At 63.9% G+C, this 15048-nt stretch overlaps 2 protein-coding genes across 2 annotated transcripts in view; one reads left to right on the forward strand and one right to left on the reverse strand.

The window, feature by feature from the left end:
• Window positions 1-5623, forward strand: part of DIAPH1 (diaphanous related formin 1) — a 54512-nt gene extending 48889 nt beyond the window's left edge. The window contains exon 28 of the mRNA XM_044442883.1: window positions 2043-5623. Coding sequence (XP_044298818.1) covers window positions 2043-2218 — 176 coding nt within the window. The 3' untranslated portion in view covers window positions 2219-5623. The remainder of the gene's footprint in view (window positions 1-2042) is intronic.
• A 7596-nt stretch (window positions 5624-13219) lies between these two features.
• LOC123029666 (protocadherin gamma-C3-like) overlaps window positions 13220-15048 on the reverse strand; it is a 41229-nt gene continuing 39400 nt past the window's right edge. Inside the window, exon 5 of the mRNA XM_044442846.1 lies at window positions 13220-14088. Coding sequence (XP_044298781.1) covers window positions 13835-14088 — 254 coding nt within the window. The 3' untranslated portion in view covers window positions 13220-13834. The remainder of the gene's footprint in view (window positions 14089-15048) is intronic.

Here is a 15048-nt window from a genome sequence, read left to right on the forward strand (position 1 = left end):
CGTGGCAGCCCCCAGTGCGGGCGAAGGTGGGCGAGCCGGCGGAGGGCCTTGGGTGCGTGGGCTCTCAGGCCCGGCCCTGGCGCCCTGCTGCTGGGTGCTCCTGGGGGCAGGGGAGGCCCGCTTCGGACGGGCGCTCCCGGACTCCCGTGGGCGAACTGGATTCTCCGTGGCAGTTTGTGGCACAGCTCTGGTCAGCAGCCACAGCCACTGCTCCGTTTCCCTCACCACCCATCCGCTCGGCTTTGTCCTCCCCAGCCGCCGAGAGCTCCGCCAAATCCCCACTGTGCGTGGAGTGGTGTGCGTGGCAACGTTGCGGTGTTGACGGTCCGTGCGTCGCGGGGGCTCCGGCCGTGCGCCGTGCGTGTGGCACTGGGAGAGGGGCCCATCCCCGCATGGGACTGGCGCAGACCCGCCTTGCCTGCCGCACCCTGCCGTGCTCTGTTGTTGGGGAGCTCGGAGGCCTTCGGCTTCCTGGCCCTTCGCTTGCTGCCCTTCATCGTATCGAGCTGGGGGTGGAGGCTCCCCGTGGCACCCGGGTGGGGGCTCCGGATCCGAAGGGGCTCGGGCGGTACGGCCAGCCAGCACTGCTGGGGTCTGCCCAAGAAGGCGGGGTGAACGTCTCTCCTGCACGCCTAACGAGAGCAGGCGTGAGGCCGTTCGGGGAACACGTCTGCAGCGGCCGGGCACAGTGTGGGGCGTGACCCAACTCGCCGGAGGGCAGTCCCCCTGCCGGGAACGCGCTCCAGCAGAGCCAGTGGCCTCCCCGGCGAAGTGCGTGGCCCGAGGGGCCAGGGAGCTCAGCGGCCTTCTCAGCCAGTGGAGGTGCGAGGCGGGAGTCCAGACCGCAATGCACCCATCCTCCTCCTCTGATCCGCACGGCAACAGCCCTGCGAGGTGGGCCGGGCTGAGTGCTGGTGAGCGGCCCGGTGTCGCCCACCGAGTGCCGCACCTGAGCGGGGACTAGCGCCTGGATCAGCCCCGCACCGCTCCGCCGCGCTGGGAGCCCCAGAAGGCCCGGCCGTCCGCACGGCCAGCCCCGGCCGGCACGCGTCTCGGGAGTGTCTGCTCAGCTGAGTGTGCCTCCTCCAGGAGGGCGCGGAGCCGGGCGCCACCCTGCCAGCGGCCCATGTCCCGCAGGGCCTGGCGTGCAAACGGGGTCACGGAAGGGGTTGCGAGGCAGGGAAGCGTCACGCCGGCAGCAGAGCCTTTCTGCCGAAGGCCGCCGGTCGCTTTTGAGACCTTCCTGCCGTGGGCAACCCGCCTCGTGCAAATTCCGGTCCGGAGACGGCCACCGCTTCTTCGGCGCACGGTGCTACAGATGTTGGATTCTGCGGGGGTGGTGCCGTCTCTTCCAGGCCGGTATTCCCAACGCGTGGAAGCATCTGCGTGTAGGAATACGGTTGTACCAGCGCACCGTTGTCGGATGTTCACTCACCAGCCGTGGGCAAACTAGGAAGCGGTGAGGCAAGCCGAGCCGGGCCTCGGCGTCACGTGCTCACCGCTCCTTCTCCCGCACGGCTGCAGAGGAACCCGAAGCTGCCGCCGCTGCAGCTGCTGCCGAAGAGCTGCAGTTGAGCATTCCTGTCCGGGCCCCGAACGGTGCTTCAACTTAGGCAGGGTTCTTGGAGCACGCCGGCTTTCTGGGCCGGCCTTCCCCAGCTTTGTGCCTTCCAGATGCGTTTGGACGGAAGCACCCAGAATTCCCGGTCTGGGAGCTGCGGTCCAAATGGCTGTGAATGCTGGGAATTCCTACTGGGGAATGCTGTTCTGGACCGCCGGCTTGTTTCTGTGAAGCTGGGGGTGGGTTCCTCTGTGGGGTGCCCAGGCTGGAAGCAGATGAATGGACTCTTGCCCCCAGGTCCTGCTGTGGCCCTTGCAGGACGCTGCCGCCGCTCAGACTCGTGGGAGCATTTGGCGGGGGGCAGCGTCTCCCCCGCCTGTTTCGGCTCTTCCTCTCCGAAGGAAGGGGGCAGGGGGCGGTCGCTTGCACCGGAGCCCCTGGTTCTCACCCGCCTGCTTGTCCGTTTCTCTCCCCATCGCAGCAAACAGAAAAATGGGCTGTGCCTTCACCTCAGTGCTGGCCTCGGAGCTGACCAAGGACGACGCGCTGGGCGGAAGCAAGCCGAGCCTGGCGGTGCACCCCAGCGGGGGCGGCGGCGGCCCCGGGGGAGACGGCCCTGACGAAGGCACCTCCGGGCGGTTCGGCCGCCAGAGCTAGAGCTGCCGCCCGCCAGGACTCGCGCCTCCTCGTGAGCGGCGTTTGCAGAGGAATCCAATGACACTGAGTCACTTTGCCGTCTTACATGCTGTTTTCTTTCGCGGGCGCGACGGGGCCTCGCCCTCGCTTCTGCCTTGCTCTCCGGGGCTCCGGCGACGTCTCCGCGGCTCTGCCCGCTGCTTCCCAGGCCTGCCCTCTGCCCGCCCGGAGCCTGTGGGCCTGCATCCTGCGGAGACGCTGCCGCCCTGCCTCCCTCCTCACCTCTCCTCTGCTCTCCTCTCCTCTCCTCGCCTGCAGGCAGGGCAGGGGGAGCGCAGGGGGCGCGAGCCCCAGCCGGGCCCGCCCACCGTTCCCCCGGACTGGTGCCGCCACAGCGGAACGCGACGGACTGCCGCCATCTTGCTGGCCCGGCCCGGCCCGGCCCCCCTTCTCGGAAGACCCAGCAGCGCTGGCTGCCCTTTCTCACTTGCTGCCTGGCGCTGGGAGACGACGCGTGTCTCTCGGCCGCCCAGCCGGCCGCCTCCCCTCCGCCACTGCCCCGCTCTTGGCGCCAGGACGCTCTCCCTGCGCTGCCGCCGCTTCTGCCTCTTTGAGCGCCTGTGGGGCCTGCCGAGGAAGAGGATGCTCTCCCCTGCTGACAGGCCGCCGTGGGTCCTGCACACTGCTCCTCCTCTGCCCGCCTCTGCGTGCTTCCAAGCAGAGGGGGCTGCGTGGGGCCTGCCCGGCCTGGGGAGGGTGGTCCCGGTGCTCGTGGGGCGCCCAAGGAGCAATTCCGGGCGGCAGGCTGTGGCGGCCCCACGGGACTCAACGCTAGACGGGCCCACACAGGTGCTGCTCCGTGGCAAGGGGGCCTACGGGCTGGGAGCCCTGCTTGTCCGGTGGCTGCCAGGCCTCCAGATGGGGGGGGGGCTGGTGTCCTCCCAGGTGAGCAGCCAGTTTGCAGATGTGTCTATTTTTCTATCAGATTTTGTTTTAAAGGGAAATTTAGTGAAGGTAAAATTAAAATAGCTGAAATGGCCACATGAACCCAGACTGCCGTTCTTGGCAGCCGCGCCCTTAGCAGTGGGAAGCGGCCCCCTTGCAGCCCCTCAGAAGGGCCGGGCAGAGCCCCCCGTCAGCCCCCGGGCTCCGGAAGCAGCCCCTGCGCCTCTTGCCCTCCCGGGTGTGTACTCAACCAGTGGCCGGCCGTCTCGGGGAGGGGGGCCCCGGAGGACATGTGGGAGATCTCTGGCCAGCCCTGGAGGTCTCTGTCGTTCCCCCGGGATCGGCTGCGTTCCCGTGGGAATGTTGCTGTTGTGCGCGCAGGTCGTCACGCAGGCGAGAGGCCTGCAGCAAAGCCCCCTCTGTGCCGTGGGCGCAAGAGGCACGAGCTGAAGCCAGGCGGGTGCCCCCTCTTTTCAGATCTGCATTGAGGACGCAGAGTCCAGGGAGGCCTCCTGGCAGCTCGCTGGGCGTGCTCGGGCGCCTTTGGCCCTGTGCTCCGAGGCCGCCACCCTCTTCCTCGTTATACCCGCTGGATTGGGAGCTTCGATGAAGGAAAGGGGCCCTGCCAAAGCAGTTTGTGATCTGCAGGAAGGCCTTGCCTCTGCCCAGGGACGTCCGTTCTAGCGAGGCCGGGTGAGAAGTCTCTGGATCCTGGGCAGCCTTCCTGACACCACCGCAGCAGAGCACAAGGAACAGTGACCGAGAAACTCCCCCTCCAGCATTTGACTGACCCTGTCCACCCGCCCCCCTCCCCCGCTGGCTGGAGAGATGCTCACTGCTGAGGATAGAAGCCCCCTCCCTCCCTCAGCATATCCCCACGGGGTGTATGAGCGCCACCATCCCTTTCAGGGGTCTGCACGTCAGCAGCGAGTGTGCCCAAAATCAGAAGCGGGCATGGCCAAGCGGATTCTCTCCCTGCCCTCGCCCTCCCTTCCCCCTTCCCCCTTGCTTTTCCGCTGGCCTTCCTCCCCACACGCACATGCTGAACGCGGCCTGTTTCGCTCTTCTGCCATCCTCTGCCACGTACCCCCTTTCTGGGTACCAAGAAAAGAACGCCGCTTTCTCTGTGGCCGGAGAGCCGTGCATGTGACCGGGCCGTCAGGTAGGGGCTGCTTCCGCCTGCTGAGCACCTGCCCGGACCACCTGCATGCGTTTGCTTTAATGCTTCTGGTGCCAATCAATCAATCAATCAATCAATCAATCAATCGCGGAGAACGGCTGGGGGGTGCAGCCTCCTGCTGACGAACTGGAAAGCTCACTGGGGGAGGACGGGAGCGGTCTGGCTGGCCCACATGGTCCTCCGCAGTGTGGATGTCGAAGGGACGTCGGACAGACCGGGGGGGGGGTGAAGGGGGTGCAACCATTTGCCCAGCACCTGGCTGGTGGGAAATGTTCTGAGCAATATTCCCACGGCTCCCGGCACAGACCGTGTGCTGCGTGGCCCACTCTGGGCCTCCCCGTGGCACATGGCGTTCCTCTGGAGCAGCCATGACCTGCCCCCACAGCATCACTGGCCAGCCCTCTGCCCGCCCCCAGGCTCCTGGGGCAGCTGGCCCTCCTGCCCGCCCCCCAAACGTCTTCTCTGCTGCTTTGGCCAGGCGGCGACGGCTGCTTGTGCTCCTGTGGAAAGAGAAGGCCTGCGAGGTGCCTGCAGGTGAAGGGAGCGGGGGGGGGAGGGCGGGCTGGAGGCCCCCTCCTCTGTGCTCAGGCAGGGGCAGGGGCAAGGGCGCGTCTCGCAGACCCAGGGCAGTGAGGCGGGGGGCTGAGCAGGCGTGGGGGTGGAACGGAGAAACGCCGGCTTCTGCAGGCTGCCAACAACGGGGGACAGAAGCGCCCGAGATACAGCTTTCGTGGGGCGGCCCCCGTGCCGGGGCCAGCCTGCTCCTGGGTCAGCTCCCGGGTGGGCAGTTGTGGTTGGGCCTCCCATCTTGGTGCTTCCAGCCCGGGGACTCGGCGGCAGCTGCCCTGCAGTGGCCCGGCCGCCTCCCCACTGAGCCCCCTGGCCCACGGGAGTCTTCCTGGGCCCTTCCAGAGGCCGGCGCCTGCAAGAAGGCGCTTCCCATGAGGAGAGGTGCTGCTCTGGCTTCTGGACGGGACGGGGGGAGGCGGGGCCCCTGCGGCCAGCTCCGAGTGCACATGGCCCCCCCCCAGGCTGCCTGGGCAGAGGTGCCACGTCTACCCCACCCCCCAGCCAAGGGTGTGCCACTGGAACTTGCACGTATTTTCTTGAACCTTTCTCAGAGTAAAAGTAACAGTGTGATAGTCGCCCCCCCTTCTCAGCAAAGTTGTGACACTGGGATAATGGAATTTCATTAAGTTATGTTACACAAGGAAAACGATAGAGTGCAAGTTGCTTTTGGGGGAATGCAAACATATCTAAATATTTTGTTCAAAAACGTGAATTAAAAATTTATTTGCTTTCCTGTGTCTTTTTTATTTGGGTGCGCACTACAGCAGAGTCACATCCCCGCGCAATTTGTGGAAGGGTTGCACTGTGCACGAGTGTGCGAGGGGCGAGCGGATGAGGGGCGGCAGGCAGGGCTTTGTGCCCAGGGCTGGAGGGGCGGAGGAGGCCTGTGCGGGCCCATCCCAGCCTGTCGTGGCTCCCCGGCTTTCCAGGTAGAGCTAGGCTGGGCCATGGGGGCCAGCTTCTGCTGCAGGCCCCTTCTCAGAGGAAGTCCGGGGCAGGCCGACGCAGTCTTTGCATCCTCCTTGCGGGCGATCGGCCCGACTCTGGTGCGCCTGCAGCTGGAGTCCTGCGTTCAGTTCTGGGCTCCCCATTATATCGCCAGGTTGGAGTCAGTGCTGCGAAGGCCACGAGGACGGTGGCAGGATGGCAGGGGATGCGTATGAGGCGAGACTGAGGGAGCTGGGTCTCTTCAGGCTGGAGAAGAGGGGACTCCGAGGGGATCTGTTGGTGACATGCAGGTATGTGAGGGGGTGTCACACGGAGGGGGCAGAGACCTGTTCTCCCCTGCAGAGGAAGGCAGGACACGCTCCAACGGGGCAAAGCTCAGGGAACCAAGCTCAGGAAGCACTTCCTGACAGTCAGGACCCCGAGGGTGTGGAATGGGCTTCCACGGGAGGTCATTGAGGCCCCCTCAGTGAGGGCGTTCAAGGATAGGCTGGACGTCCACATGGTGGGCATGGCGTGAGCAGAGCCGGCTTCTGACTATCTTTTAGCAACTGCTCAGTTTTTCAGCAATCAGAACTTAAGGCCAGCTCCCCGCAACCCTCAGCCCCGGTGCCCTCCAGATGTTCTAGATTTCAGTTTCTATCATTCCCATTGGCCACGCTGGCTGGGAATGATGAGACCTGCACCCTCTTTGGCCCAGCCAACATCACAGAACCGCACTGAAGATGACTCTGCGATGTTTTGCTCCTTTCCCTCTTCTATAAATTTATTTCTCCTGCAATCTGATTTCCCGGAATATGACTTTTGCTTGGAATCTCTTTCCTCTGTGCTTGGAATAATTCATCCTGCTTGCCCAATTTGAGGTGCATCTTTTAAATGGGGCCCGGAGTCCCCCATTTCTTATCCATGCCTTTAGAAATGTTTCCGGACACTTGGCAATTTCTGGGACCCCTTTGTATCAAACTGCTGTAGCTTCCTGCAGGTTTGCCTGGGAGCAACTGGTACAGATAGGTGGCTTGCTGCAGCCATCCTTCTGGGGCACAAGGTGTGGGGCGCACCTCACCCCCTTTGCCCAAGCAGCCAGGGAGGCCAGTGGTGGAGGCGCTTGGCATAGCCAGCTCTGCAGCGCATGGCCTGGAGCGAGCGATTGAACCCCTGTTTGTTTGTTTGTTCGTTCTCTGGCAAAAATTCCTTCTCTGGAATGGGAAAGATGCCCATGGCAGATTTTCTCTGTGCAAAGGGGGAATTTTCATCCGACCACTTCCAGCGAGGAAAAGAGTTTAGTTTGCCCTCCTCTGTCCACTGCAGTCTGGTAACTTCCATCCTTCCTGTCAGACAGTTGCTGCTTGCATTTGTAAAAGCCGCACCGAGGATGCAGGATGCGTTTGAGTGTTCCCGTCTCGCTTGACCCTCGGTCCATTGCAAGCTGCCACCTGGCGAGGAGGAAGAGCGCTTTTGTCTGGAAAAGCAAGGAAGGGTGTTGGGAGGCTTGATGAAACATGCGGAAATGAGTCTGCAAAGTGACTCATGGAACGAGTCCAGATCTGACAGAGGAATTGGGATCCGACTGCTGCAAGATTTAACAAAGCTGCAGTTAAGACACTGCTTACGAAGAGATGAGTTTCCAGTTTAGAAATGCCAACTAGCTCAGACCTCAGCTGTGCTTAAGACCTGCCACCCCACCCTCACACAAAGTTTTCATTCTGTCGAGGCACATAATAAGAGCCTTGTTCGAAATCCTAGTTGAAGTCTGTGATCTGTGGGGTCCAAGAAATAGAAGCTGCTTTAACATTACAGCATTGCAGTATTTATGACAGAAAAAGCCCGTTTTGATGAGGTGGTCGAGTGTTTCCCTTTCAGGAGAAAGCTGGCGCGCACACAGTGACCATCTTTCGCCCAAACTGCCCCGAGATTAAATACTCTGTCACTCAGGAAGCATGTTGCAAGTATGTGCGTTGTCCTTCCTGAAGTTTCCCTCCATCTGATGTGCACTTGTGTCCGCCATGCCGCCCTCTTGGTGATTCATAGCAAAGCTGCATTTGAAGCATCAGCTTGGGGAAGGTGGAGCGTGCCGGTGCCGACCCGGGGGGGGGGGCAGCCTCGGTCTCCTTTGCTAGAAATCTCTACTTTATGTCCGTTCTTGTTGAGCACACGCTGCAGGCAGCCCCCGCTGGCAGGTGCGCGCCCCATGCGTGCAAGAGGGGACGGTGCTCGGGCAGAGGGTGCGTCGGCGGACGTGAGCGCCGAGCGGCAAAGCCAGGCCAGGGGGAGACCCACACCGTGCGGATTCCCTCTGCTCAGCCCCTGCCACGGCTGGTGCGCTGCTGTGGAGGCCTCGGCAGCTGTGCAGTGGAGACGAAGGCGCGGCTCGGGCACAGGCCGCCTGGGAATATCTCACATGCCACTGCTGGGCCACACAAAACCGAGCCCAGGAGAGACTGGATGGGGGGGCGGGCTTGGGGAAGCCCCTCTTCCACGGCAAGACACACACAAAAGCGAGGCGTCCTCCCAGCAAAAGCGGTGCCTTGAGCTGCCCTTCCCTTCTCCGGCTTTGCGTTTCTAGCACAGCTCAGAAGCGAGGCTGGTGGCGTGGCCTGAACCCCGCTGCACCCCCAAGTGCAGCTTGCCCAGGAAGAGGGAGCGAGCGGGGAGGGCCAGTGGCGCTACGTGGGGCATCCCACACCCCAAGGAATTCAGGCTTTCGGGCTGGTGTGGCTCCCGTGTTCTGCCCCAGGCTGCATCCAGACTCTCGGGGTCGCAGAGCGATCCCAAACACAGCGGCAGCTTCCCAACAGTCTTCCCCAAGGCTCCAGAGGTTCACGCAGGCATGGGATCTCTTCCACCTCCTGCTCTGGGGAGGGGAACCTGTGGGGAACCACAGACTCTCCCCGACCCGGTTTCTCTAATGGCACTAACACTCTTGGGAGCGCTGTCTTTGCTCCCAGAACCTGCCAGAGAGTTTGCTGTGGGAACGTCGCACCTGAGCTCGGGAGATGCGCCCTCGGAGGGGCTTTATTTAACACGCGTAGGGCCGCTTGGTTCTGAGCGACTTCCAGGAAGAGCCGTGAGCCTCGCTCGCAGTGTGCCGCGTTCAATTCGCAGCAAAGCAAGGTGCCTTCTCGCGGTGCGAGGTGCTGGCGGCCGGCGAGGCTCTGAAAGGCCGCGCGGGATGGAGAGGCGCGCGAGTTCTGTGGCTCGCTGGCGCCGAGCTAGGCGGGCCTGGGCCCGGGGGCTCTCCAGCCCCTCCCCGCCTCCCAAGGGGCGCAGAGCTGCTTGGAGCAACGGCGGCCGCCCGGGGGATCGCTTTTTCCAGGTCACCCCCGAAACGCGCTGCGCGGGAGGCGGCAGGCGGCTGGCCACGGGGCGGCGCGCCCTGCGAGGAGCGCTCTGAGCAGCAGGCGGCGCGGGCGGGACCGGCCAGCGGCTTCATTCCCAGCGCAGCGCTCTGCCCGCGCGGCGCATTTCGCAAGCGGCAGCTCCCCTCCGCCTGCGCCCCAGGACGGGCGAGGCCCGGCAGCGCCCGCGGGACCCCGCCGGGTCATCCAGGAGGGCCTGGAGCCTCGCCCCGGAGCGGGGTGCTTGCCCCGGCCGGCGTGCGTCCCTTCCGAGCGAGGGGCGGGGGGTACTCCCTGGACCTCCCCGCAGCTCCTTCCTCTTAGCGCGTCCCCACCGAAGGCCCAGCTGTCTGCGACCGCCGCCCTCCGGCGCAGCGCCCAACCGGGATCGAGGCTTTCTCCGTTCCGGCCGCCTCCCGCCGGCCTCGCTTCCTACCCGGTTCCGGCGCAGCTGCTGCCTCTCGCCAGCAAGGGCAAGCCCAGGGCCCGGAGGAAGCCGCTCGGCCCAGAGGGAGGCGGCAGGGCAGCCCCCGGCCACGCGCCCGCCTCCCCCTCCGCGAGCAGGGCCCCGGGCGGCCGGTCCGCTCTTGCGCGTGGGCCGCGGGGAGCCCGGCGCGCGCGAGAGGCGCGTGGCGGGGCTGCCGCGGGGGGCGCCGAGGCTCGGAGCGGCTGTCCCGGACCCCCCCCCCCGCCGAGGGGGCTGCGCGGGGCTCCCCGCAGCTCCGCAGTGGCCGGAGTGGCGTCTGGAGGCGCCCTGGGCGGCGATCTGCGCACCGGGGACTCCAGATGTCGGCTGCAGATTTGTCGTTTGCTCCCGTTCTCTGCGCCTGACGGTGGAACTCGGCCTCTGTCCGGGCCAGCCGCGGATGATCCCGCTGCCTCCGCGCAGCCCCCTGGGGGCTTTGCAGGTGCACCGGCTGCTCGGCCGAGTCCCTGCTGGCCGGACGCCTCCCACTCACGGGCTGTGCCCGGGAAGGGCGCCTTTGCCCGGAGCCCAGAGCCCCTGAGGTTCAAGCGACGGTGCTTGTTGCAGCCTGGGAACAAACGGAGGGCCGGAGCGCTTGCTGCCCCGTGCCAGTGCCGGCCAAGCCAGCGGTTTCTCCCACACACTGATGCGTCTTGATGAGACCCAGCGAGGCTCCAGTGGGTCTCTCCTTGCCCCCCTTCCCGATTGTAGCCAAACCTCTGTGCCCACCTCTCACTCTCCTGACTGCAAATAGAACAAGACCAAGGGGAGGGGAATCTACCGAGCCCTTAGCTGTGTCCAGATGTGCCTGCAAACCTTGATTCTTTCGCTAGTCTTGCTTTCACAAAGAGTTAAGATGCGGGGGGGGGGGGGGGGTTTTTTTTTTCCCGGGGGAAATCGTTTTGCTTTGTGGTTATTAAGCAAAGCCAAATGTGGGCAAGCAGTTTATGCTGCGGGGAGGAAATGCGTTCCACAATCAAATTAACTCAAGAGGCCGATCGTGGGCGAGACTCGGCTGGGGGGCTCCGGCTGCCACAGGCACGGGGAGCTGCCAAAGTGTGTTCCCGCAGGGCACGGAGACCAGTGCCGCCCTCCTAGCCACCGCCCCTCCGTGGCCGGACACCACCTGCACGGCTCCAGTGGGGCCCACTCCCACCACGGGCCACTCGGTCTGCGGGGCGGGGGGGGGGGGCTTTTCAGCTCCTGGGGCTTGCGCTGGCCTTGCCTGCAGCCTCTGCCCGCTGCAGGGCTCGGCTCTTCTTCCACAGCAGTGAAAATGTTCCCTGGCACGACCTCCCAGCCCTGCCCTCGTCTCCTTTGTAGACGAGCAGCCAAGCAAGCGCGAGGAAAAGTCTCGCGGCCCCGTCCACACGAACCCGGCTGTGCCCGCAGCAGCTTGCTGTGGCTGACGGGCCGCTGCTGTTACTGCCACGCCTTTTTGCACGTGGCCGCTTTACAGAGGGTGAGCCATCACGCACTGACTGCATCTGCCACGGCCCCAGACGCTCAACTGGGCGACTGCGCACACCTGCAGGCCGATACTGGGCCGAGATGGGCAGCCATTGGCCAAAGGCTCTAAGAAAGATGCCCTTCGGGTGCTGCAGGATGGTTGCATCCAGCCTGCTTGCATCCCAGCCTCCCTTCTGCCCCGCTGTCTTCTCCCAGGTGTTCCTGGAACCATGCAGGATCCCGCAGAACCTTCAACACTCGAGAAAAAGGGTATCTCTGGGACATCTCTGGTGGAAATAATCTTGCCCTTCAGCTCGAATGTGTCTTCCAAAGAACTCAGCAACGCATCAGAAGAAAAAACTTTATTATTTTTCCCAAAGAAAAAAGAGCAATATAAATATCAGAGTATAAAACTTGCGTGTTACACATCAACGTCAGTCTAAATGGATGTAAGATGGCATATAAATGGCATATATATAATAGATAAGCAAGTTCAATATTAGACACGTCGAAAGGACAACTAAGTGTGTTTCAAGTCACATACATTTCAGAGCACAGAGAACACACATTAAGAAGGTACAGGATAAAAAAATATTGATGTCCACAACTCAATTACTAAGAGTTTGAAAAAGAACGGAAAACTGCACGCCACTAAGTCTGCAGCACCACTAGACTACTTTCAGCTTGCGGATTAAACGGAAAAAGAGGGTGACTAAAGCTTATCTACAGTACTTTCAAGGAGGGGCTTGTGAGAGCTACTTCACACAATAAGCTTGAGCACAACTGGCCGGAGCTGCGGGGGCACACGCCCCTCCAAGGTGAGGAGGTGCTCTGGGAAGGCCCCCCGGGCCCCTGCGGGTGCCTGCCGATTTCAGGGGCTTGTGCGGAACGCCTTCCTGCCGGAGTGGGTGTTTTTCACTAACAATGTAAACACGGGGTGGGGGGTGATGGGGATCAGTACAAAGGTCTCCAGGCCCGCTTCCCAGAGGTGCAGGAGGAGGCAGCCGCCGGTGCGCCGAGAGCTCTGCCAGGAAGGCTGCCCGGCCGGCGAGGCCCGGCTGCGACGGCTCGGAAGGCGGCCAGCTGCTCGACCCGAGGGGCCCTCCCTGGCCAGCTGTGCACGGTGGTTGAGGGAGAATGAGCCCACTCTTGGGCTGGCAGCTGCCCTCCCTTGCCGGGGACACGGGCTTCTCCGCCGTCGTGCCCAGCCCTGCGAGGCGGGAAGCCGGGGGGAAGCAGGTGAGGCACGTGTCCCGGGCAGGCATGCCAAGACTGCGCGGCACAGCCCGGCCCTGAAGCCCCGGCGGAGCCGCCAAGGCCCACGCTAGGCTGGGAAACGATGTGGTGAACCCCCGAAACGAGTAATCTCGAATCACCAAAGCAAAGGGCTTTGTCTGAAATCCAGCACAGCTGCGTCCGGAGACGGGCGGGGGACGCTGCCAAGGGCCTTGGGTGCACTGGTGCTCTGCCGTCCCCGTGAGGTTTGGAGCTCGGCCTTTGGGTTGGATTGTCAGACATGCCTGGCCTGGGAGTCCCTGCCTGGCTCCAGGGCAGTGTTCTTGGCCCGGGCCTGGCCCCCTTCTTTCCTCAGACCAGCTCCCGTGCGCTCCCTCTCCCTCTGGGAAGGCCGCGAACCCAGGAGCTTCTTGGCTATGCCGCACAGGCACATGGGACATGCAGGCTTCGCAGCGTGCCAGCCCAGAGCGCGCCTCTTTCCCGGGACTGGGCTCACGGACAGACAAGGCTTGGGGGCACCAGGAGGCGGCCGGTGGCAACCGGTCCCCATCGTGCTGGTGGGGGCATGCAGTGATTTGTCTGTGCTGGCGGGTGAGGCCGGTGAGGAGGACGCACGCATGCAGCTGGTGCTCAGGACCACGTGACACATTCTGCTTCGTGGAGTGAGCAGAGACGGCGCGGGGCGTGAAGGAGCGGCGGAGGGGGCCAGCGATATTCACGCCACTCATAATAGCTGCGGGCCGCAGCGCAGGTGAGACGGCCGCCTCCGCGGAGGTCCCTGCCCCAGCACTGGTCAGGGCCGTCTCGCTGCCCGCCATGGCACCCCCTGCCCCCGGGAGGCCCCCGAGCCCGAGCCGGCCTTTCCAGCCCCCCCACCCCCGACTCATGTATCTCAGCCGTGGGACTTTGAAAAACTCAGGCGTGTTTACAACACAGCGGAATGTCATTCCCTGGCGATGAAGCAGGATGAGAGCTCATTCCTTTGAAACGAAGCAGGAAGCAAAGCCCCCCCTCCCCCCCATTCATAACAAGGTTCCAGTTGAGATGGGTTTCCCTCTCCCCCAATCTGGGAAAGAGAGAATGTACATAAAAAGGGGGAGGGGGAGGAAATGTAGAAATATACACCACCTCGGCCGCCCCCACCCCCCCAGAAGAATTATTTACAGTGGACAGAGCCCGCCCAAAGCCTCGTAGGTCCTGCAGGTCCCTCTGGAGCAAAGCAGCTGGAGGAAAGGTTTCAGAGATCAGACACCTGGCATGAGAGATCACCCTACAGAGAATATAAAGCATACTCATCACGATTCACAGGGCAGTGCTGTTTTTGCATCTTGAGGACTAGCAGCAGGAAACCTACGCAGAGCCACGTTGACACCAGTGCCGCGGATTAGCAGCATCAATGCTTGATCTTCAGTTGCTGCTAACCGGGACTCACGTTCATTCTCTGTCCCGGGCTGGGAACTGGGGGAGCGCCTGCCTGGGGGCCGGAGGCAGCGGGGGGCCGTGCGGCGGCCCTACTTCTTCTCCTTCTTCCCCGACTTCTTCTTGTTGCCCCCTCCGGAGGCCGCGGGCTTCCCGTCACGCTTGCCCGCGGAGGTGGAGAGGGTGGACGTGCCTCCCGGGATGTACACGTTCTGCCGGTAGTCCGGGACGTGCTGCAGTGTGAACTGGGGGCCGTACCTGGCGCTGAGGCCCATGGTGCCTGCGGCCGCGCCTCCTCCCAGCGTCGAGCCCCCGTCTGGGTTGGCCGCGGCGGCGGCGGCGGCTTCTGCAGGGGCACAAGGAAGGAGAGGTGAGGGGGCGGGGGGCAGCGGCCACTCGGGCGGCTGGCTGCGGGCCCCTGGCGGGCCCCAGGCGTCCGGGCTGCCTCGGTCAGCTGGTGGGGTGCTGCCAGTTCCTGTGAGGGCTCAGGGACCCACGACAGCCACGCACACAGCGCCCGGCTATGGAAACCGCCGAGGGACCTGGGCGCCCCCACCCCCCGCGGGGCCTGCGGAACAGCTGACCTGCGCGCCTGACGGAGAAGCGCCCCGAATCCCTGTCACTCCAGCTCTGGCCGGCAGCCGAATCCCTCCCGCAGCCTTTCCCCACTTGCACAGCTGGTCCCTTGGGCTCCCGGGCATGGGCAGAGGTGGAGCTCAGTCGAGCAGCAGGCCCCTGTCCAGGCGAGGTGGGGATGAGTCCAGCGCGCCTCGCCTTCCCCAGCTCCAGGTGGGGGGGGGGGCTGCTCTGAGTCAGTGCCTGGGGGCCAGGAGCAGGCTCCGTGGATGCTGGGCCAGGATTCCTGCCTGCCCTGGAGGGGCGGGGCGGGGACCGTTGGCAGGGCCAGCGGATCCTGTGGGGGTGCTCCTGGACCCGGCCTCACTGGCCTAGGACCATGTGCTGGCCCCCTCCTCCTCCGGCAGGCGCTTGTCGGGGCGGCCGCAGCCCGTCCTCCGTGGGGCACCTCTGAACCCAGACATCTGGATCTGGGAGGCCTTCCTCCGGCTGGACCGCAACGCCCGGGGAAGGCAGATCCCCACAGGACCTCACCGCCTGGGTCGGATCTGCCCCGTTCCCTCGGCTTGTGCATTCCCCGTTACGATCCCAGAGGCATGGAAGGCTGCCGAGCGCTTTGAAGATCTGGAATTTCCCCGCTGCTTCTAACTCGGGGCTTAACGTGAGGCATGTGCAGCAACAGTTAAAAGATGTTTCTGCCCCGCCTCCCTCCGAAGTCTATTCAGAGCAG

Source organism: Varanus komodoensis, unplaced genomic scaffold (genome assembly GCF_004798865.1).
Source record: "Varanus komodoensis strain SLA01 unplaced genomic scaffold, ASM479886v1 scaffold40, whole genome shotgun sequence".
Taxonomy (NCBI): Eukaryota; Metazoa; Chordata; class Lepidosauria; order Squamata; family Varanidae; genus Varanus; species Varanus komodoensis.